The following is a 23745-nucleotide window of genomic DNA, read 5'->3' on the forward strand; positions in this document are numbered from 1 at the left end:
AGCCAATGTGGGTATGTGAGAAAGCTTGCCAGTAGATTCTCGTGGGTCGGTGGTTCTTTCCGGGAATTTCCCGGGTTCTTCCTCCACCATTAATACTGGCCGCTATGTAGCCTATCGTGTGCTGAAAAATGGCGTTAAACCATACAACAACAACAAAGCTCAGAGATCGCAAGTTCGAGGCTATCCTTTGTGTTTTCATTCATTTATTAAAGTTTCAAAAGTATCATAGTAAAAGCACGTTTTCGTCACCGTTTAACTAAGGCTATCTAAGGCGAAAAGGGCATTTTGAATGAATTTTCAGCGTTGAGATCTCTTGAATTTTTGAGCAGAATATTAATTGTTTTTAAGGGATGAGTTTGAGAAATCTTCACATATTTCCAGGATAAAGGAAAGTTGACTTGACTAGTGCAAACAGACTAGGCATATTATATAAGCACTACAATCAATTTTCTAAACCAGATATATGACAATATTTGACAGGGGTTTATTGCATAAAAAGCCTGGAAAGGCTAAACAATTTTTGCCCAAATTACTATACAAGATAGAGGCTGTTAAAATCTTGGGACTTTAAGCTTCCCCCCGATTGTCATGATCAAAACGTTTCAATAAACTCACAGACACATATCTCTTTGAATGGTGTTTCCGTGGTATCACATTCAACTGCAGAATACTTTTTACACTTCTAAAGCGTAATCTTCCGAAAGGTCACCGCATAGAAACTGGAATATGAAAATATCAAGAATTACTTACCCTTATTAAATGATGCGTAGCAGAATGCTTTCCCCACTTCGATGCACTTTTGTTTTTTTTTTTGTTTTTTTTTTGTTTAATATACATGGTGTTTTTTTTGTGCAGAAGTAAATATTTCTTTCTTATGCATAAAAGGTAGACATTGGCATCAACATTCATGTAACATATCTATATCTTATTATACTCTTCTCAATAATGATCAGCCAATCCAGCAAACACGACGATGAGGGGCCCCGAGTGGCCGAGTGGTCTAAAGCGCTCTTCGTTACGGATCACTGCCATCTCACCTCTGTCTGCGGCGGTTCGAGTCTAAGATTCAGCCAATGTGGGCATGTGAGAAAGCTTGCCAGTAGCTTCTCGTGGGTCGGTGGTTCCTTCAGGGGTTTTCCGGGTTCTTCCTCCACCATTAATACTGGCCGCCATGTATAGCCTATCGTGCTGAAAAATGGCGTTAAACCCCACAACAACAACAACAAAGCAAACACGATGACTTGTTACAATGAAATAATTACATTTCTCTCATTATAACGCTGTTCATATTAGTCATGGAGCATACCGCCTTATATTGAGATTCGATTGTAATAAAGTGCATAAATGTAGTTACAGTTTGCTGGATTACACGCATTACCGAATATCTTTCAACTGGGTAAACATCTTCTGTTCTGGCTCCTTGTCAGCAATGCAGCAAGTGCATATGCTGTTTAACTAAATGTTTAATCACTGAGACACTCTTCAGGTCAAATCAACATTGATATAATAAATCTGGTTTTAGAACGAAGACATCGTCGTATTGCATTATTTCATTGTCTGTATAGGAAATTATTAACAAATCCTGCGTGAAAGATTTTTTTTTAATCAAAGTCACACTGCATTTAACTACTGTTAAATTCATTTAAAAAAAATGGAAATCTTGTAGCAAACTTGTGCAATAACATTTTTGTTTTCAACTTCATAAGTCTTTTGGCTCCAATTAAGTAAAACCGAAGACTATAGGTCAGTCACAAGATATTTAAACGACCTATTTATCTGTCCATCATGGTAATAATTGCATTAGTTTTCTTTCCGTTCCAGTGGTCTAGTGGTTAGAGCATTCGCATCAGATGCGGGCGGCACTGGGCCTAGACATACCAAAGACATATAAATATGGACTAACCGTTGCCTTGTAGGTGCTTAAAGGAGACCAGAAACCAATGGAAATATTGGATAATAATAAAGGTACTATAGCAGTAAACCTTATTCTGAAGTATCATCTGCGACCGAAATGCCAATATTAAAATATTGGCCTATCTTCGTGGAGCTGAATTTCCGTGACCTCGTATGCAAAATTTCCGCGCCTATTCGGTTACTTTCGGGATGTGACGTCATAGTAGCGACTCCAGCAGCCCAAGTGGGAGTTGCCAGAGTAAAAGACAATACCGTTTTGCGTTGCTTACGGGTGTAGTAAAACATTAAGAAAAGCCAGTGGACAACATCTTTTTTTTCTTTTCCGAAAGATAAAGGCATACTGAAAGAATGGACACATTATTACAGACGAGTCGATTTCAAAGCAACACCATACAGCCCTATGTGCTCGTTACATTTCTCAAAGAACTGTTACGACAGGGATTCTGAAAAAATGGCAGCTCAAGGATACGCAAATGCTAGGCTTAGACAAAAAGTTGGCTCTGTTCCAGACATAACGTTGAATATTTTAAATCCTGGGAAAAGTGTTGAACGTGCGAGTTACGAAAATAGGCAGAAGGCCGAGTAAGTGACCACAAAATGCAACAATCAATTCACAGATCTTTTATCTACACCAGCAGTGCTAAAAATAAATCGGATAGCCCGACACCCTGGGTCCCTCTGGTTTTAGTTCCGGCCCATCCTGTGTTCAAAATGAGGTGCCCGTCAGGCTTGTCGAAACAAAAATTGTTTGCCTGAGGAAACTTTGATCGCGCTGGTGAAATTAGTAAATGTATTTTCAAGATGTTGACATGCATGCCTTAACACGGCACAATCTAAATCAAATCAATACTGTCCAAGGTGAAATTTAGATTTGATTTTAATCAAATGGAGGCTTTGCCAAAAATAATATTCAAAACCTGTCGTGTTTCGAGAAAACACAATTTTCAGTAATCTTATAAAAATTACAAATTTAAAGAAAAATCATTGTATACATGTAGTATGTATAAACGGTAATCTGTAATGATTGGAACTGATATAAAATTATTCCTTGGGCAGTTTAAATAACAGCGATTAAAAGAAAAGAGGTCAAAGTTTCACATTAAATGGCTGACAATAGAAACTGGGGGGGGGACTATTGACCCAACCCCTTGCCCCAATGTGCGAGCGCCCATGGGACGTACCTTTTCTCCATGTGATACGCCTTATTATTCTCCCAGGACAAGCCCATTTTGTATATTCTGGTCAGCTCTGGCTAAATTGCAAAATAGCTAAAGTTTTGATTTAAGTACACAAACAATAAAGCCGATGTGACCGTTCCGGTGGCCTAGTGGTTAGAGCGTCCGCCTCGGATGCGGGAGGTCGTGGGTTCGATCCCCGGCCGAGTCATACGAAAGACTTTTAAAATGGTACTAACAGCTGCCTCGCTTGGCGTTCAGCATTAAGAGGTTAGTGTTAGGACTGGTCGGCCTGGTGTCACGATAATGTGACTGGGTGGGACATCATGCTACATGTCTGCGGCATGATGCCCCAGTGCTAGACATAACTATAAACTGCCACATTGCAGACATCGTAGCGATATGACTGAAAAATTGTTAAAGCTACGTTAAAAATCAAAATCACATCACATCACAATAAAGCCGATGTGACTGATGAACATATTCCATCCTTGCATTGATCTTGTGAAAAGGACTGCCCTTCGGACATACTTCAAAGAAACCCTGTTCGACAGTGTGTGTGCGTGTGTGTAAGCACCAGCAGTTGATTGCCAAAATAAACGATGCCTATTTTGTTGTTACTTACGATGCCATGGACTTCAGGTTTAAGTCTTAATGCATGTAACACTGTTTGCTGAACAAAATATTTATTCACAATTAGTTCTTTAGGGCCACATATACTGCATGGTATATTTTGTTTTATTCCTTTTAATTTAATTATGGTAATTAAACTTTACATATACGGTCGAGGAATGTCAAGTGTTAACTGGCCGAGTTTCTTTGGCGGAAATGGAGATGCGATTTTTGTTTGCAGAGAAAATTTCACAGTGATCATTCATTTAAGCTAATTGGTGACAATTGTATTCTTTTAATTTTGTTATACTATAGTACTGTTGTAGTTGTTTAAAAACATCTGAAATTTACTTGAATAATGTTTAATTTTCACGTTCTATTTACTGAAGAAGAAAAAAAAAAGAAAAAAAATGTTGTGTGATATTAATTATTTCGTCCAGTGCCGGATTTAGACGTATGTGCGTGTGATTTGAATTTTTAACGTAGCTTTAACAATTTTTCAGTCATATCACTACGATGTCTGCAGTGTGGCAGCTAAGACTGTAGATTGCATACGTTGTATCTATTTATAAACGGTTTGGGGTTGGTTTTTTCTTCATCTGACAAATGAAAATTGACAGACATAATGTAATTATCGGGACTTCGCTGCGAAAAATTTAGAGATATTACGAGATCGAGATGTAGATGAGGAAATACCCCCAAAATCAGGAGGTTTTTCTCCCGGCTTGAGAGTTGACAGGTATGAACTGTCCGGGCTTGTGGAATTTCAGTCAGGGCTTGAGTTTATTTAAGTCACCTGCCCGGGGCCTGTGCCTAAAAAAATTATTTTAACACTGACCAGTACAGTACATAAACTATTATATCAGACTGCAGATTCAAGTTTTGAATGTGCAACCCAAATGTGGTCTCCTTCCGTCTGCCTCGCTCGCCAATGTTTATGTTTGTATTTGAGGACTGGCTAGTATTGCGTCACGGTACCACGTGATCTGTCGTCTCATTAAAACTCGGAAAAACTCGGCAATTTACGGAATCGTGGTATCTTCCATGCAATAAAATCACTACCCACTTACGATATTTAATTTATAAACATGTCAGTCGAATTAAAATCTGTAGAGAATTACATACGTAGAAGGAAAATTTTGATTTCTAGTCTCCTTTAACCTTAATAGGTTAGAGTTAGGACTGGTCAGCCTGGTGTCACGATAATGTGACTGTGTGAGACATGATGCTACATGTTTGCAGCATGATGCCCCAGTGCTAGACATCACTGTAAACTGCCACATTACAGACATCGTAGTGATATGACTGAAAAGTTGTCAAAGCTACGTTAACAATCTAAACCATACAAATCACACACAGTTTCTTTCAAGCTCTTCCTCCTCATCATGTTCAGCAGCGAGTCCTTGCTGAGATGATAGTGCAAAGCATTAACTGTGGTCAAAATTAAAGCCAAAACGGTATTGCCAAGGTATTAAGCCCGATTTTCAATATCTTTGACAATCAAGGGCGGAGCCTCGTAGAAATACACAATTAATGTTAATATAATTTATATCATCCGTGCGTGTTGTTGAGATGTAACTTTACAACTACATGCTTTTGTTTGAACTCAAATGAAAAATGTAGATGCTAGACAGTTATTGAATTTGCCCAACAAACATGTCTAATTTTGTTCTACCTATCTTGCTTGTGTAAGATGTAACAAAATAAATACAAACCGGACAATTATCAGGTAATATTTAATTAATAGAGTTACTTACAAATTAAAATGGCAGGTTTAATAAGGGAAACATTGGTCATATCTATCTATGTTTCCTTTTTCCTATGCAAAGCTTAAAACAAGAAACGAATAAAAAAATATTAGGTAATATTTAACTGGCACCGTTGCTTCGAAGAGAAAAAGAAAGCTCTTCAACGAGATATTGTATGGAAAATCATTTTTATATACACATCAACCCAAGAAAATCGTAGCGGTATTTTGTCTGCTAATTTTTAAAAGGAGACTATCTTCTCATGAAAAGTTTAAAAGTTTTTGCATAAGCTATACTTGAAAATTAATTAACAAAATGATCACAATAATTACACAGAAAGCACTATCAAGATCAATTTTGTTATTTATTTAAACATTGTTGAAGAGGCTCAAAGAGACAACAAAAAGAAAACAAGCAAGTGAAGTATGATTTCATCTTATATCGTATCCTGCTTAACCTAAACATTTTCATCAGGAAATTTCTCTTTCTGTTTTGAGACCATAACTGACATAAAAGTTCTGTCAGAATTTTAATTGTTAAATATGCACAGTTAAATCGGCTTATACAACGATTAAGATAAACAATATATATACACTTACTTACCAAGTTTAACAATGGCATTCCATGCAAAATTAAATGCTTACATGAATTGTATTTTAAAGTAGAGAAATATAACTATATTTTGTACTGTGATGATTTTTAATCATACATACATGTATTAGGCCATATTTTGTAATGTGATGATTTTTATTCTAACATATATTAGTCTATATTTTTTTTAATGTGGTGATTTTTATTAATACATATATTAGGCTATATTTTGTAAGATGGTGATTTTTGTTCATGCATACATTAGGCTATATTTTGAAATGTGATGATTTTTAATCCAACATATATTAGGCTATATTTTGTAATGTGATGATTTTTAATCATAATATATTAGGTTATATTTTTTAATGTGATGATTTTTAATCATACATATATTAGGCTATATTTTGTAATGTGATGATTTTTAATCATACATATATTAGGCTATATTTTGTAATGTGATGATTTTTAATCATAATATATTAGGTTATATTTTTTAATGTGATGATTTTTAATCATACATATATTAGGCTATATTTTGTAGTAAGTTGATGATTTTTAATCATAATATATTAGGTTATATTTTTTAATGTGATGATTTTTAATCATACATATATTAGGCTATATTTTTTAATGTGATGATTTTTAATCATACATATATTAGGTTATATTTTGAAATGTGATGATTTTTAATCATACATATATTACGCTATATTTTGTAGTAAGTTGATGATTTTTAATCATAATATATTAGGTTATATTTTTTAATGTGATGATTTTTAATCATACATATATTAGGCTATATTTTGTAATGTGATGATTTTTAATCATAATATATTAGGTTATATTTTTTAATGTGATGATTTTTAATCATACATATATTAGGCTATATTTTGTAATGTGATGATTTTTAATCATACATATATTACGCTATATTTTGTAGTAAGTTGATGATTTTTAATCATACAAATATTAGACTATAATTTGTATGGTGATGATTTTTGTTCATACATATAATATGATATATTTTCTAATGTTATGATTTTTAATCATACATATTTTGTAACGTGATGATTTTTGTTCATACATATATTAGGCTATATTTAGTAATGTGATGATTTTTAATCATACATATATTAGGCTATATTTTGTAATGTGATGATTTTTAATCATACATATATTAGGCTATATTTTGTAATGTGATGATTTTTAATCATACATATATTAGGCTATATTTTGTAATGTGATGATTTTTAATCATACATATATTAGGCTATATTTTGTAACGTGATGATTTTTGTTCATACATATATTAGGCTATATTTTGCAAGGTGATGATTTTTAATCATAAATATATTAGGCTATATTTTGTAATGTGATCATTTTTAATCATACATATATTAGGCTATATTTTGTAACGTGATGATTTTTGTTCATACATATATTAGGCTATATTTTGTAACGTGATGATTTTTGTTCATACATATATTAGGCTATATTTTGTAATGTGATGATTTTTAATCATACATATATTAGGCTATATTTTGTAATGTGATGATTTTTAATCATACATACATTAGGCTATATTTTGTAATGTGATGATTTTTAATCAGACATATTTTGTAACGTGATGATTTTTGTTCATACATATATTAGGCTATATTTTGTAACGTGATGATTTTTATTAATACATATATTAGGCTATATTTTGTAACGTGATGATTTTTCTTCATACATAAATTAGGCTATATTTTGTAACGTGATGATTTTTGTTCATACATACATTAGGCTATATTTTGTAACGTGATGATTTTTGTTCATACATACATTAGGCTATATTTTGTAATGTGATGATTTTTAATCATACATACATTAGGCTATATTTTGTAACGTGATGATTTTTGTTCATACATACATTAGGCTATATTTTGTAATGTGATGATTTTTAATCATACATATTTTGTAACGTGATGATTTTTATATTAGGCTATATTTTGTAACGTGATGATTTTTGTTCATACATACATTAGGCTATATTTTGTAATGTGATGATTTTTGTTTATACATACATTAGGCTATATTTTGTAATGTGATGATTTTTAATCCAACATATATTAGGCTATATTTTGTAATGTGATGATTTTTAATCCAACATATATTAGGCTATATTTTGTATTGTGATGATTTTTAATCCAACATATATTAGGCTATATTTTTTAAAATGTTGTACAGATTCATGCACAGTGGTGCTAACTGCATATATAAAATTTCCTTGACAATTTAGTTTCATTTTAATTTCTGCAAGACGGAACTGACAAATGACCATATTTTAAAAAAGCAATAAAATATGAGATAAAATTGAATAAATATAGCCATAGATTGACCATCATCTGGTTTCAATAAATTTCTATCTCACTTAAATATATTTTTCTCTTAAAAACTATTTCAAGAAAATCAATAGAAATAATGAACATGAAATGTCCTTTTTATTATTAACAAAAAGCTATTTCGATCTATTTTAGTTTTTTGTACCTTTCTGACATATTTTTTGCTGAAGGTTATCATTAATCATTTCTTTCCCTTTTTTGTTTCTTTGCATGTTTTGTTCATTACCTTTTTTGGACCAAGAATCCCTTAGCATAAGAGTGGTTTGGTATTCGCTTGGCCGCCTACCCACATCTTCGTTCAAATTTATATTTCTGGAAGTCTAAATGAAACAAAAATATCAAAGACTATTGTCTGTTCAGCAATTTCCGTATTCATTAAGTACTCCAAAAATACTTACTTTTTTAAGTTAGTCCAATACAGCCTTTATATGGATTCAATTGTGTGTTTGTTACCTTTGATGTAAAAATTTTCATCAAATTATTTATGGGATCGAATGCTGAATTAAACTATATAATGTGAACACACACACACACACACACACACACACGCGCGCACGCACGCACACACATATATCTAAATAAATATTCTCGATTATTAATTTTTCGGTTGCTAAGATCTTTACCAAATTTTCTTAACTTTTTCATTTTTTTGTAGAATAGTGCTCATTTTCAATCACAATATAAAAAAACAAGAAATTTTATTTACCACAATGCATTTATCTTCACATAAAATATTTGTTCCAGAGCTGATACGAACACAAACCATTGACGTCAAATAATGCCGGATTTTGCATCAAACCGGACATCAATTATCGTATCCCCAGCTATCAGTGAACGACTGCACATCATGAATTCGACTGGTCCGCTGATTCGTACAATCGCTAGCTCGGTGGGAAGGTTGCGTGAGTAACAGTGGACTAATGTCAAGTAAGTTACTATTTTTGTACCAACAATATTGCTCTCATCAAGTCTTGCTGACGTTAAAATTTTTGTATGTATTACATCGCGTTGTTGTAATGCACCTGCATAACGTGGTTAACATATAACCTCTGACGTCTAGATCTCTGTCGCAATGCCTGCACATATCTCATATATGCATGTACTCTGTTTTATGCAACAACTTGTTGAAGGGCCTAGACATCACATTTGGAGGAATATGAAGGTATAAACAGGATAGTTGAGCGATGGTGAATTGCATGATTCATGGTTTTAGCAACGTATGATTAATATACTTATGTCGGTTCGTTGAAGAATTGTTAAACTGTTCCTTGAATTCCTTGAGTAACGGGGATCAGAATTTCAATCGCCAACATTGGCATGCACAGTGAGGTAATGACGGTGCAGATGACAATTGACAATAGCTGGTGGATTTTATTTTCACTGGTCAGTTTTATCTGTTTTCTGATAATAAATGTATGTACAAAATGTTCAGATGATTTTGTATTTAACTGCATATGCCACTGTGTAACAGTATGCATTTGTTTGTGTTGCAAAACATCAAAATGGCAGCCTGTAGGGTCATAGGTCTTTAAACTTCCTCATTTGATTAAGAACAAATTGTCTACCGACCGCGCTGTCAGTGTGCGCAACTGCTCAGAGTAAATCAAGGTGTTTCAGGCATTTAGCTTATAATTTCTTAATGTATGAAACGAAGGTGAGTTTTCTGTCGAAGACAATACATGAAAACTGTGCTACCTATACAACCGGTACAGGTGTTCCTTACAGCCCGAGTTTATAATCGTCATTTTGAACCTTAGCGAGTACATTTGCTCTGTTGTGTTTGGAGCTGAAGATAACATGAATTAGTTTTAGATGTCAAAGGGAGTTGTTGTTTCCTTTACAATTTTTTTTTGGCATTATGTCCTATACTTTATTTATAGAGTTGCGAAAATTTAAAGTAGAAACATGGTTTTTCCAAGATTTTTGTTTTACATTCTGTAATTGTTCGGCGTGCTTTAGCCCGGAATATGGAATACCTATTTAAAACTTCGGGCGCCAGACGATTATTAAATTTTCCCAGCGCTTCTCAGAATTGTCTAGTGGCTTCTTTACAGTTATCAGTAAATCATGTTGTTTTTTTGTTGTTCTTTTAGAGTTAGACGAGGACTTAAAAATGATTTTTCTGCAATCTCATTGTTGAACAGGATCATTGATGTTTACAGAGGTGTCTTTGAAAAGTCTATTTTTCAAAGAATTCAGTTTTGGTCCAGCAAGATTTCTTTACTTTCCTGTGTGAGATTGGTTAATCGATGGTGGAGTGAATATTTCTGAGAGATTTGAAGGTGGTCCCTGCTGTGGAGGTCACCAGATATTTGAACTGAAAAACTGAATCTGTCTGTAATACACATTACTTCTGAGGCAAATAAAAAAGTCGAGTTCGAAAAGTGCATACACTTAAACAACGTGAATGAATGCCCGCTAATCTAATAAGTCAACTTTATTATATACAAATATGCGTTATCAAATGTAGTGTATCTACAAAGACATCCGGGAAGACCTTAAATCGTTGATAAAAAGTTATCAATATTGACCTCCACCATCCACTAAATTAGGATTTAACTTTTGCTGTCAGAATTTTTTGAACAATGCAGTTTTTGTATCCTCTGCGCTTAACTGAGATAAAGTTTCCTATCTATCGAACATATTAACAACTATATGCCTTGAAAATGCAATAATAACTACCAACATTTAAAATAAAGTTTGATTTGTTTTTGTTTCAGAAGGTCGTTCCACATAGATGAAATGAGGATGTTTTAAAATTCAAGACAGCGATAACCACTTAAAAAATGAACTTCAACTGTACACCCAGAAGTATACGGTCCGGGCGATGCCTTGTCCTGTTTTCTGTCCTGACCCTCCTTGTGTTGATTTACGCACTGAATGGGCCAATATGGGGCATCTCAGAGCCAGTATTGGACACTTATGAAGTGCATAATAAAAAATTTAACAGTCTAAACAACATAAGTCCACAAGGAGTCACTGATACGAATAGTAAGAAAATGAGCAGTCTGCGCAGCTCGGGTCAAAAAGGAGTCGCCGATGTAAATAGTCTGATAAATAAAAGCAGGCCGACAACGTTGCATCCACCAGGACCCACGGATGGGAGCATTCAGAAAATGAACAGTCTAAACAAATCAAGTGGAAAAGGAGTCACGAATGTAAATAGACAGAAAAATAAAAGCAAGTCGACACAGTTACTTCCACTAGAACCCTCTGATGGGTATAGTCAGAAAATGAACAGGTTGAAAACGTTCCTTCAAAGAGAAGTTGCGGAGGATGACCCTAACTTGATTCAACTAATAAGAACAGATTTTGTCTTTTTACCCGGGACAAAACCTTACAACTTAAAGAATCCCGATGTGCGTGATTATTCATGTGGTCAAAGCATTGCCATTGATAATATACTTAACCAGAAGGTAAGTCAGTTTGAGCTTGTAGCTTGACAATTCGAAGTTTAATGCGTCAACCCGTCCTTACCCGCAGCGTCGGCACTGGCTTTAACGTCCCAGTTTGTTTGAAAATTTGGGTCAAGTCTTAGAACATTCCGTATTTCAGTAAATTTCTCTTTTATGACAGAGTATTTGTTCTGAATGAACGTACATTTTAGATATTGGTCATATGAACAGATGACCCGGAAAGAGATATTAGTTGTTTGAAGAATTAAACGGCAGCGTAAGTACTTTATTTATTGAACGAACCTACACTCTCAATCGGAATAAAATATATTAGGATATTAGTATGCTGTTCAATCAGCATTCATAAAATTATGTTAAATGTAACATAAATTGGGAAATATTGCCTTAGACCTTTCGATAATCCTCAGAATTCCGTAAGATTTACTCCCCTTTGGGCATTTTTCTTACCAATAATAATTTTCTTATTTTAAAACATCAACTGCTTAAAACATGTTTGTTTTGTTCCTTGCAAAGGAAGTTTTTCTTGGTTTATTGAACTTTGGTTTTCTTGATTTAATTTTTTCCCATTCAAACTTATGTTTAACATTGGTCACTGTTCCTTTCATTTTGTCTTTTGCTAGGCTTTTCAGTGTCTTTTTAAGCTCGATGAATGACTTTTAGTTAAACATTATCGCTTCACAAACAAAAATCTTTTGGATGCTTCTAATCAGAGCAACGGTTAAACCTATGCACAATAGATGTACTGGATTCACCCATTTGTCCTGGTATATACTAAATCAGAGTAGCTTTGCACGAATAAGGATAACAGGTTTCCGCGTGAGCAATCCTCTTAGAAACTCTCAATCACAGTTTGGAAATGTAAGAAATTTAGATTCCATCTGATGTCGACACTCAAATTATAATAGTGAGGTAAACTGTTGTTAGTTATTGAATGAGAATTCCCGATAAAGGTTGAATTATCACGTAGACAATCCTGCTAAAACCTAGAGGAAATCAAATCGCTTACAGCAATGCTGACAACTATCCGAAGAAGAATGATTACTAGACAGTCCAACATCATCATCATTTATAATGGCGACAAGTCTGCTTGTTGGCAACATAGTTATGAGCTATCCTAGTGAATAACTTGTAGAATAATAAAATATTACTTGTTACCATGTCCATTCAGCAACTTCAGACACGATTATATTGGCTTAAGTTATAAAATAGATTATAATTTTCTGAGATCCTGCTTGGTAAAACTAGAAGCCAATATGGCTGTTTAATAGTGATCACTGTGCCTATATTTCAAATATTAATTTAAACATATTTCATTTCGTCTGGATGTTGGTCCACGTTTGTTATGCTGACTTGTTCCACAATGCTCGTCCGTTCTTCTTAGACATAGCTAAGGAATTTAGTCGTCCCCGACAGTTCTTGTTTCTAATCCTCCAAATGGTACAGATGAGTTTTATAATTTTAGATGTTCAAAATTTTTCGTTTCAAACAAAGGTATTTGATTTTTGATAACAATACATTTGAACACATATTTGAAAGATTTTTTTTAAAAAATCTGAATTAATGTCAGTTTCAAGAGTACTAAGAGACCGAAGGAAACAAAGTAACAAGAGAATATTTACTTTAACTCAATTATATGAACTAGCAGAAACTGCACGAGAGAAATATGAAGAAAACGAAGACATATATGTTGTAAATATATAAATATCTTGAGTAAAACCCATGTAGAATCATCACGAAGAGGTAGAAAAACTTTAGCAGAATAAAAAAGAAGGGCTTTAAGCCGGCTATTAAAAAATACACACAATGACAATATTATCCATCAAAAGAAAATCTGGTTGAAAGGGCTTCCTGTCTGAAATCAAAAAGAGCAGATGATCCAGTTTATTTGGAGTTTCCTGTGAAAGACTTCCAATGACATGTTGTTAGCCCAAAATGCAAATAGGCAGCGGTCTGTTCGACAATATGGTCACTATGGCAGCCGAGTTAAAATAGTGCTATATTTGCATCCTGAATGACAGCTCTCTTGGAAATATTATTTATGGATCCTGAATGGATAGTCGGAATGGATAATCCGACTGATTTTAATAAAGGACCTTTAATATCAATCAAATTCTCTTGAATTAAATTATAACAGGCTGGCCCAAATCAGACATCAACCATTGTTTCATTACACACGTAGAGATGAACCATAGAGTTAGTGACGCATACAAATTCAAGTTTACTTCCTTGAATGTAGACGATTTTACGAGATTCCTATTTATTTTGTGTTAGCAGACATGCACTAAAAACGTACTTCTTATCCAGTAAGCTTAGGTTAAAAATATCGTCCTTTACAAGCACTGTACCAAGTGTGAAACAAGGATGGTCTTAATGCCTAAGTTTTCTGTACATCAGGCAGGTCATGCCACTCACTAAGAGTCCGTGCAAAGAAACCGTTTTTGTATATGTTCCCCAGCCAATCTACATACGGTTATTTACGTCTTTTGATGAGGACACAACCCAGTATAAGACGACCTTTAAGAAAAAAACTGCATTAGGATAATTATCTGTCTAATTGCATATTAGTATTTAACACTGATTGCATACGGGTATTTAACATTGATTGCATATGGGTATTTATCTCTGATTGCATATGGGTATTTAAAACTGATTACATATGGGTATTTATCTCTAATTGCATATGGGTATTTAACACTCTGATTGCATATAAGTATTTAACACTGACTGCATAAGGGTATTTGACACTCTAATTGCATAAGCGTATTTGACACTCTAATTGCATATGGGTATTTAACTCTCTAAATGTATATGGGTATTTAACACTGATTGCATATGGGTATTTATCTCTGATTGCATATGGGTATTTAAAACTGATTACATATGGGTATTTATCTCTGATTGCATATGGGTATTTAAAACTGATTACATATGGGTATTTATCTCTAATTGCATATGGGTATTTAACACTCTGATTGCATATAAGTATTTAACACTGACTGCATAAGGGTATTTGACACTCTAATTGCATAGGCGTATTTGACACTCTAATTGCATATGGGTATTTAACTCTCTAACTGCAAAGAGAATTTACCACTGATTGCATATGGGTATTTATCTCTAATTTCATATGGGTATTTAACACTCTGATTGCATATGGGTATTTAACACTGATTGCATATGGGTATTTAACACTGATTGCATATGGGTATTTATTTCTAATTGCATATGGGTATTTAACACTGATTGCATATGGGTATTTAACATTGATTGCATATGGGTATTTATCTCTGATTACATATGGGTATTTAACACTGATTACATATGGGTATTTATTTCTAATTGCATATGGGTATTTAACACTCTGATTGCACATGAGTATTTAACACTGCATATGGGTATTTAACTCTGATTGCATATGGGTATTTAGCTCTGATTGCATATGGGTATTTATCTCTTTCATAGCATAAAGGTCTAAGAGTTTCGAACATCTCCATCCATTTTTTCGCTGTAGTACTCGCACGAGAAGAAGAATAGTTGCATTTTCTACCAAACCACATCTACTCGAGGGCGAATTAAGTAGATCTTTAGGACTATTGATGGCCTTGTGAACAATAGTTGTCCGAAGAAGTGATTGAAAACTATAATTTCGTTTTGGTTTTGTGTCCAGGAAAATATGAATTGTCATTATTCTATATTTATTTAATGTCCTTAATGCAGTCCCTATGACTCATCATAACTGGCAGAGTGTTCCATTCTTGAATAGCAGTGGGAAGAAATCAACAAAAATAAAGACTAATTATAACAGGTATTGTTTGAAAGTTATTTACGCAACGTAGGTTAAAGCGCGCAGTTTTACTGACAGCTGTTGTAATAAGAGATAATAGACAGGATGAACCTAAGTCGATTTTCATTTTGTAAAGTTTGCATGAGCTTTCATTAAGTCTGGATTAGAATTTTACATTCCTTTTCTCAATATACAGTATCAGTGTGTACTACTTTAAGAATGCTAATGTTAATTTTTTCATAACGTGTACATTATTCCAGGTCACATTACCATATTACAAGTTACGTGAGGCAGACATAGAGTGTAAAATTTTAATAAATTATATACAGTAATTTGATCTGGAATGTTTTGGAATACGGGAACAAACTCAGTGCAAATACTTGTATGTTACTGAAAACTGAGTTTGGAGCAAATTGGCTCTACTGCATCATTCCAGGTCACATCAATTAGTACAAGATAAGTTGGGTAAATATAGTGTATATAATTTTAAATACTTTCCATACAGTAATTTTATCCGGTTTATTTTGAAATACGGGGACAAACACGGTGCACATAATTGTATATTACTAAAACCTGAGTTTTGCACTGTTGTAATAAGAGATAATATACATAAATAAAAAAACCCCCAACCTTTTCATCTGTTTGATTCAAACTGTTGACAAATTTTGAAATTATGCTCAGGAACAATTAACAAGGGTGAAACTCGCATCTAAGGACTACTAAAATTGGTCACTTGTTTACTCGTCTAAAAATTGAGCCTGATTACGGCAATATGATGAAGTGACAAGTCAAAAAAGTAATCTGAGGCATAAACTAGCCTCAGAGCGGATGTTGATGCTTATCACATTCAATTATTTGATAATTAAAGAGTATATACGTGTCGTACTGGTGTCGTTGATTGGATGAAATAATTAGGATACATTGTCGTGTGAACTCCTTTAAGAATAGTAGTTTTATTATGCAGTTTTAAAAGCAGTGGATAAATCAAGTAGTTGGTTGTGCAATGGGATCTTTGGTTTATCTGAAAGTGGTACCGATTGGAATATTACTTTGTAACATCTCTCTCTTTCTCTCGTAAGATAAAATTATAAGAGGACTAGTCCTCTATAGTTTTATTTACTCATCCTAACTTCACACACAATTAATGTTTAAGTTTAATGTTAATAAGTGAATCTTTAGAGGAGTTCCATCACGAATAAGTAAGACAGATGGATCTACAGGCTTAGATGGACCTCTATATATATATATATATATATATATATATATATATATATATATATATATATATATATATATATATATATATATATATATATATATATATATGGACACAGGAAATTCCATATACCGCCAGCATAATGGCATGACATTATAAACATAAATATTTTGAACAGGTCGTAACTGTTGACTCCTTTCCTAAAAATAAAGAGACTTAACAAGGGGTAAACGAAACATGCTTTAAAAAAACCAAGTGGGACTCACTAGGCTTACATTGAAAAAACAGTACAAAAATAGTTATCAGAGACTTTTCTCCATTTTTTTTCGCATTAAAGTCCAGGGTTGCCCATTTATTTTTTATTTATTTTTTGGGGTGGGTGTGGAAGGCTTGAATATTTTAGCACCAAAGCGATATGTTGCCAGCCTTCAGATAGTTATAAAAAATCTCACTCTAATTTATGGAAAAATAACATACTATATCCAGATAAATTAGTTGAAAAAAATTAACTATCTTGAGGTAATGAAGAGAAATATGTATTTCTGGTTTGAAAATAAATCCAAGTTCCCACTTCCTCTCAGCCAAAATAATTAGCTTGTCCCATAGCAGGCAGTATTTTGTTCCAGATACGTAAAATACTTGTACAGAATGAAAAATATATTTATTTTTTCTAAAGTTTGACTTAAATTGTCATTATGGATTTTAAATATATTAAAACATGTTTCCACCTGGCTGATGTAAACAATGGTTGGTTACAAGCAGGCATACTAAAGAATAATAACTAAAACATTTTAAACATTTCCTGAAAATCTGACTACATTAAATTAAATGAAGTGGTTTTGGACATGTAAAAATTTTGTTTTTCACTTGGCTGTCATTGTGCCCAAGATAATCACATTTGTTTGCAGATTATGATGTAATACATATTTCATCCAATACTTTAATAAATATTCTACCAGTGTATGGTTGATATAGTTTTAATTGTTGCTATGGAAGCTGTCAAAATGAAACTTGGCTAAAATAATCCTCGAATGTTTAACCAAATATAGCTATTTCTTTAGCTGTCAAGGTGCAATTTTGGTCCGTGTGATATGGTTACTAAAAATACACACACACACACACACACACACACACACACACACGCACGCACGCACGCATGTATGCATACATGCATACATACATACATACATACATAAATACATAGTGTGTGTGTATGTGTGTTTGTGTGTGCCCGCCCAACCATTACATGTATATATGGTTCTTCTAGAATGGAGATCTTAATATGTTCTCTGTTATTAGACAGGGTCAAATTCCTAGTCATATCTCCAATTTTGTTTCCTCTTTCCCTTCAAACCTATATATCGATATCGGCACGTGGTCTCAACAGTTTCCATGTGATGACCGAAGAGCAAGTATCCTTCCTTAGGGTCTGTCCTGGAAATGTTCCTGATTTCTTTTCGCGTCCGTCAGCTAGTATATGGTTAGGCGGTGTTGATCTCGTGTGCTTCCAAGTTTTGACTGAAGAACATACTCTTCAGTAAATGATTTCGGATGAGTTACTGATTGGTCTTCATGAAACTCATCATGTCTTCCTGTTAGCTGATTCTTCCTGTTAGGCGATCGGAACAGCTGGACTTCATGAAACTCATCATGTCTTCCTGTTAGGCGATTGGAACAGCTGGACGTCATGAAACTCATCATGTCTTCCTGTTAGGCGATCGGAACAGCTGGACGTCATGAAACTCATCATGTCTTCCTGTTAGGCGATCGGAACAGCTGGACCATTAAACTCATCATGTCTTCCTGTTAGGCGATCGGAAGAGCTGGACTTCATGAAACTCATCATGTCTTCCTGTTAGGCTATCGGAACAGCTGGACGTCATGAAACTCATCATGTCTTCCTGTTAGGCGATCGGAACAGCTGGACTTCATGAAACTCATCATGTCTTCCTGTTAGGTGATCGGAAGAGCTGGACTTCATGAAACTCATCATGATTTCCTGTTAGGCGATCGGAACAGCTGGACTTCAGACATAGATGATTTTCTTACATTATCATCCAGTACTGACAACACTGATTATTTTGAACAAATCGCTTCTGATTATACCTTGACGATGTACATACAGCGCCTCAGCAATAATGATATCCCAATGAAAAGACAAAGAGGCAAAATAACTATCAAACGCATGTTTGAACTATATATGTATATATCTACCTCAAGAATTGGATGTAACAGAGGAATAGGCAAATGTACAAGTAAAGTTGTAAGTGGAATAGACTATTTAGCTACTTCTGTAGACGGTTTTAATTCCATCAAACCATTTTGTGTTCACGAATTTTGTCCAAGGCTCTCTGACATTAATCATGTAGAATTTTCACGGTACACTCTGATGTGAATACTTGCATACCTGAATCAAAATGTGTCAAAAAAGATTGTAGAGATCTGGTAAGAAACAATATATTCATAGCAAGCATTAATATATACTCAGTGGATGTTTTAATTAACAAACTACATGACTTGAGAGAAACAATGAATATCGATAAACAAAACAAGTAATGAAATTTCTGATGAAATTGCAACACGTAAATTAGTGTTAATAAAACAGTTGCAAATAAGAACAATACACGCAAATATTATAATCAAGTACATAGAAAACCATTATTTGGGAAAGCACGTAAACTAGCTAGAAATAAATGTAATTCTGATGAAAATATCACTCACGACTAAACACACAACAAAGGAAGAATTACATGCTTTCTGCCAGACAGAGTTATAAGGAAACAGTCAAATACTTTTCAAACCTCCAGGGAAAGAAAATTCAAGATAAACTAAGAAACATGCAAAAAACTAAATCCCAAACAATCTGATCAATAGGAAACAATTTGACTAAAGCAAATAATGACATTCCTATCGAAATCAACACATTTTTATGATTATTTTAGGAACATAAACTCATCCGATGAGAATAAAGACGAGACAGATACAAATGAGGAACCATTAAATGTAGAACACACACTACACAATAGTAAATGAACCATTCTCTTCGGAGGAAATTCTCAAAGTACTGAGAAATTAGAAAACTAATATGTCGCTTGGATAATAATCTGCCATGAATGAATCTTGAAATTTACAGGAGTTTTTCTTCCAGTTTTTGCGAGTTTTGTTTTTTTACATGATTTTAAATACAGGGGTTCTTCAAGTAATCTGGACTACAGGGCTGTTTAAGCCAATATATAAAAATATGGGAGATATATATCAGATCATACCAATTACAGGTCTATTTTTCTACTGAGTTGTCTTGGCAAGGTATTTACCACCGTTCTCAATAATATAAGTTCGCTTTATTAGAAGAAAACAATGTGCTATTTGAGTCTCAGGCAGAGTTTTGAAAAGGATACTCCACAACTTGATAATATCTCTGTGTTGTATTCCATAATAGATCTTTAACACATAAGACATACAGCATTGTTTTACACTTTTGTTGATTTTTCTCAGGCTTTCGACAGCGTATAGAGAGTTGGTTTTACAGAGAAAATTGATTAACGTTGGTATAAATTGGAGAATACTCAAGGTGACAATGAATATGTATATGGATGTAAAGTCTTGTGTATTCCAAAATGGAAAGAAATTAGGGCTATTTACTTGTAGTCAAGGAGTTAGGCAAGGCGCAAACCTTTCTCCTGTATTATTTGCCCTGTATCTAAATGACATTGAGAATCGCTTTTCGACCTCAAACTGTAATAGTATTACAGTTTATTTACTAGACAGAAATATGGTGAGATATTTAGAACTACATGAAGTTGTTTTACTCTGTGCAAACGATACCGTTGTATTTTCAGATAACCAAAGAGATGTATAAAATAACTTTGATTTATTATTCAATTGCTGCCAAATATACCAACTTATCATTAACACAAGCAAAGCAAAAATTAAGATGTTTTCGCAATGTAGAAACAGAAATATTGTGAAGTTCTAATTAGGAGATTCGGAACTTGAAATTAATTGTCAGAAATTATAAATATTTAGAGTTGACCCTAATAGAGAATAGTAGATATTAGTTAGGAATTAAGAACCTAAGTAGTCACGCAAGGAAAGCTGTGTAGCTTCTTAAGAAAAGAATATTGAATCTGAAGTTTCCTGTTGGCTGTGAGCTTAAACGTTTTGATTTGACAATAGTCCTATTTCTCTCATACGCGGCTGAGTTCTGGGGTTTTGAATGATTATATATGACGGAACTGGTTCATTTAGATTTTCTAAAATACGAGCTCAAACGTTTAAAACAAATCAACCCCACGTATATGCTTTATAACGAACTTTATAGAACCCCACTACACTTACAAATAAAAAAGAGAATGGTTGACCTTTTTGGGTAAATCTCATTAACGGATAATAATCGAAACATCTTCTATCATGTATCTGAGACTATTGCAGGATTATAATAATGGTCTAGGCAAAAGCAGATGGGTCGAGAGCATTCAGAACATCCTATCGGAAACTGGGTTGCAATTTATTTGGACTAAACATTTCAAAGAAGAACTGGCTGGATACACTATTTAAGGTAAAAGTTCAATATCAGTTTATATAAGCATGGGAATCATCAATTACTAACTCGACAAAAGCTCATACATATATTGTATGCTTTTAAAACGGAATTAAACTTAGAACATTATTTGTTAAAAGTCCTATAAAATTATCAAGCAAATATAACAGTTTCGAAAATGAATCACTGGTTACCTTTAGAGAAGGGAAGATGGGAAACCTTTGTCTAGATTTGAAAGACTGTGTTAGCTTTACATACAAAACTGTTTGGGTGACGAATTGCATTATCTCCTTGAATGTAGCATTTTAGTGAGCAAAGAAAGCAACTAATACGCAAGAAATTCTATACAAGACAAGATGTACTAAATTTTAAAAGAAATCATTTTACTTTGAGAAACTTGGTGTTCTAAAATGATGGAGATTATTTCAGCATAATTTCTTTAATTTCACGTAAACTTTACACGATGTGTTTATTTTATTTTACTTTTTTATTTTTTTTAAGTAAAAGAAAACGTACCATAGGTTCGTCATTGTAAAGTAATAAGTTTACTAGAGATTAATTAGTAATTATAACCTGTCTTCCCAAATTTGTCAATATCGGTGTAATTAAGTGTCAACATGATCTTATTCCACTGATGTAATGACTGTAATAATGGAATAATGCTGTCAAACTGAATTATACTGCAATTATTTTGGCTGATGTACACGTATGTAACGTGAGATACTAGAATTATACCGTTCGTGGCTGATGTACACGTATGCAACGTGAGATACTAAAATTATTGTCTTGACTTGTCTAGTCTGGTCTGGTCTGGTCCAGTCTAGTCTAATCCAGTCTAGTCTAGTTTAGTCTAGTCTTGTCTGGTCTGGTCTGGTCTGGTCTGGCCTGGCCTGTTCTGGCCTAGCCTAGCCTAGCATAGCATAGCATATCATTGCCTTGCTTCGACTTACCTTGTCTTGTCTTGTCTTGTTTACAACCTAGGGGCTATGACCCACGGTCTGTATGTATGTGTGTCTAGTTATGTCTTGTGTCTTTGTTGTTGACTGGGAATCTCAGCAGTTTCCACGTTTTGACCCAGGGGAAGCATACCCACAGGACCACCCCACGGCAACCAATTTATATTTCATAGCTCCGGCATTGAAAATGATGCAAACCAACCTTTACATTTTAACCTAATATACTTCAAATAGTTAGATTCTTGTGCTACATTACTAAAGGAGGGACAGACAGACAGATAGACAGGCAGGATGACAGAATCCCCACCTTTCTAAAAGATGAATGAGGAAGAAGTCCATGTTATTTCTTTAACTTAAACATCATGATTCTCAATGAGAATTATGAAAATATTTCAAACAATATCAAAACCTTTAAGGAAACAGCTTTATATGAAATAAGAAAGAAACCAAAATCACATATAGTTAAATTTGAAAATAATTGATATAACTGAAGAGAACATCCATTACTCCATCAGAAAGTCTTTGTTGAAATTTGAAACACTAGGCATACTTTTAAAAAAGCTATAAACAACAGCAGTTCTAGCTAAAACATTCTTTTCCATCTACACTATTAATATGATGTTCCAATTTCCTTCCAATTTTTCATAAAATGTACATTTTCCATTCAATTGACTGTAGAAGGAATGGTTTTGAGGTACATACAAGTAGTGAATGGGAAAAATGTAAAGGACATAACTACCTATTCACATGGCAGTTGATTATTAGTGTTATTGTTATTGCTATTATTATTATTATTATTATTAACATCCTCCATTGTTATAACTGAAAAAATAAAAAGTTCTTAAAACTTGTCGTTTGAAACTGTCTGAAGGTGATTTCATATATTTGTGATAGCCGAGTTCCTCTAATTACTAGGTATTCAAAGCATACAAATCTTGGCAAACAAGGAAATGTGATTTCTTCCCTTGATAATTTTAAGATAGTGAATAATAATCCATATTATGGTACTGGACAGCAACAATATTTTACATGTACATATTCATACAAATCATCACTATAATTGTTTCAACAAATTTAAATGTACTTTGTAAGCAGAAGCCAATTCCGTTCTTCGGAAACACTGTATGTACTTTATAGTTTTGATCCGGTTAAATATATACAGTGTTTCCTTTGCCATAACACTTACACTTAAATCAGTGTGGGCTGTTCACAATGGGTCTAAACATACCAAATAGTTCTGGATTCTTATTTTGGAGAAACATTGATAGGTCTCTTCTCTGCTAAGCTGGCTTGAATAATTCTTTTAAAGAATGGTTTTGAACGTCCTTCATGTGATCTGATACCTGGAAAACGATAAGAAATAAGGAATATGAGCGAAAACAAATTCATAAAGCATGATACAATGCTGA

At 33.6% G+C, this 23745-nt stretch overlaps 1 protein-coding gene across 9 annotated transcripts in view; it reads left to right on the forward strand.

Annotated features, from left to right (window-relative positions):
- Positions 1-9226: 9226 nt before the first annotated feature.
- The window catches only part of LOC149794270 (uncharacterized), a 76090-nt gene continuing 61571 nt past the window's right edge, over positions 9227-23745 (forward strand). Inside the window, exons 1-2 of one of the 9 annotated variants that reach the window (XM_089968425.1) lie at positions 9227-9351; positions 11145-11840. In XM_089968425.1, the coding sequence (XP_089824551.1) occupies positions 11211-11840 (630 nt within the window). In that variant the 5' untranslated portion in view covers positions 9227-9351; positions 11145-11210. Of the gene's footprint in view, positions 9352-9475; positions 9587-9606; positions 9808-10058; positions 10079-11144; positions 11841-23745 lie in introns of those variants that run through there. The other 8 variants (XM_089968426.1, XM_089968418.1, XM_089968423.1 and 5 more) reach the window with 8 other exon arrangements.

The sequence above is a fragment of the Sinohyriopsis cumingii genome, chromosome 8, assembly GCF_028554795.1.
Source record: "Sinohyriopsis cumingii isolate HCF-2022 chromosome 8, ASM2855479v2, whole genome shotgun sequence".
NCBI classification, from domain to species: Eukaryota; Metazoa; Mollusca; class Bivalvia; order Unionida; family Unionidae; genus Sinohyriopsis; species Sinohyriopsis cumingii.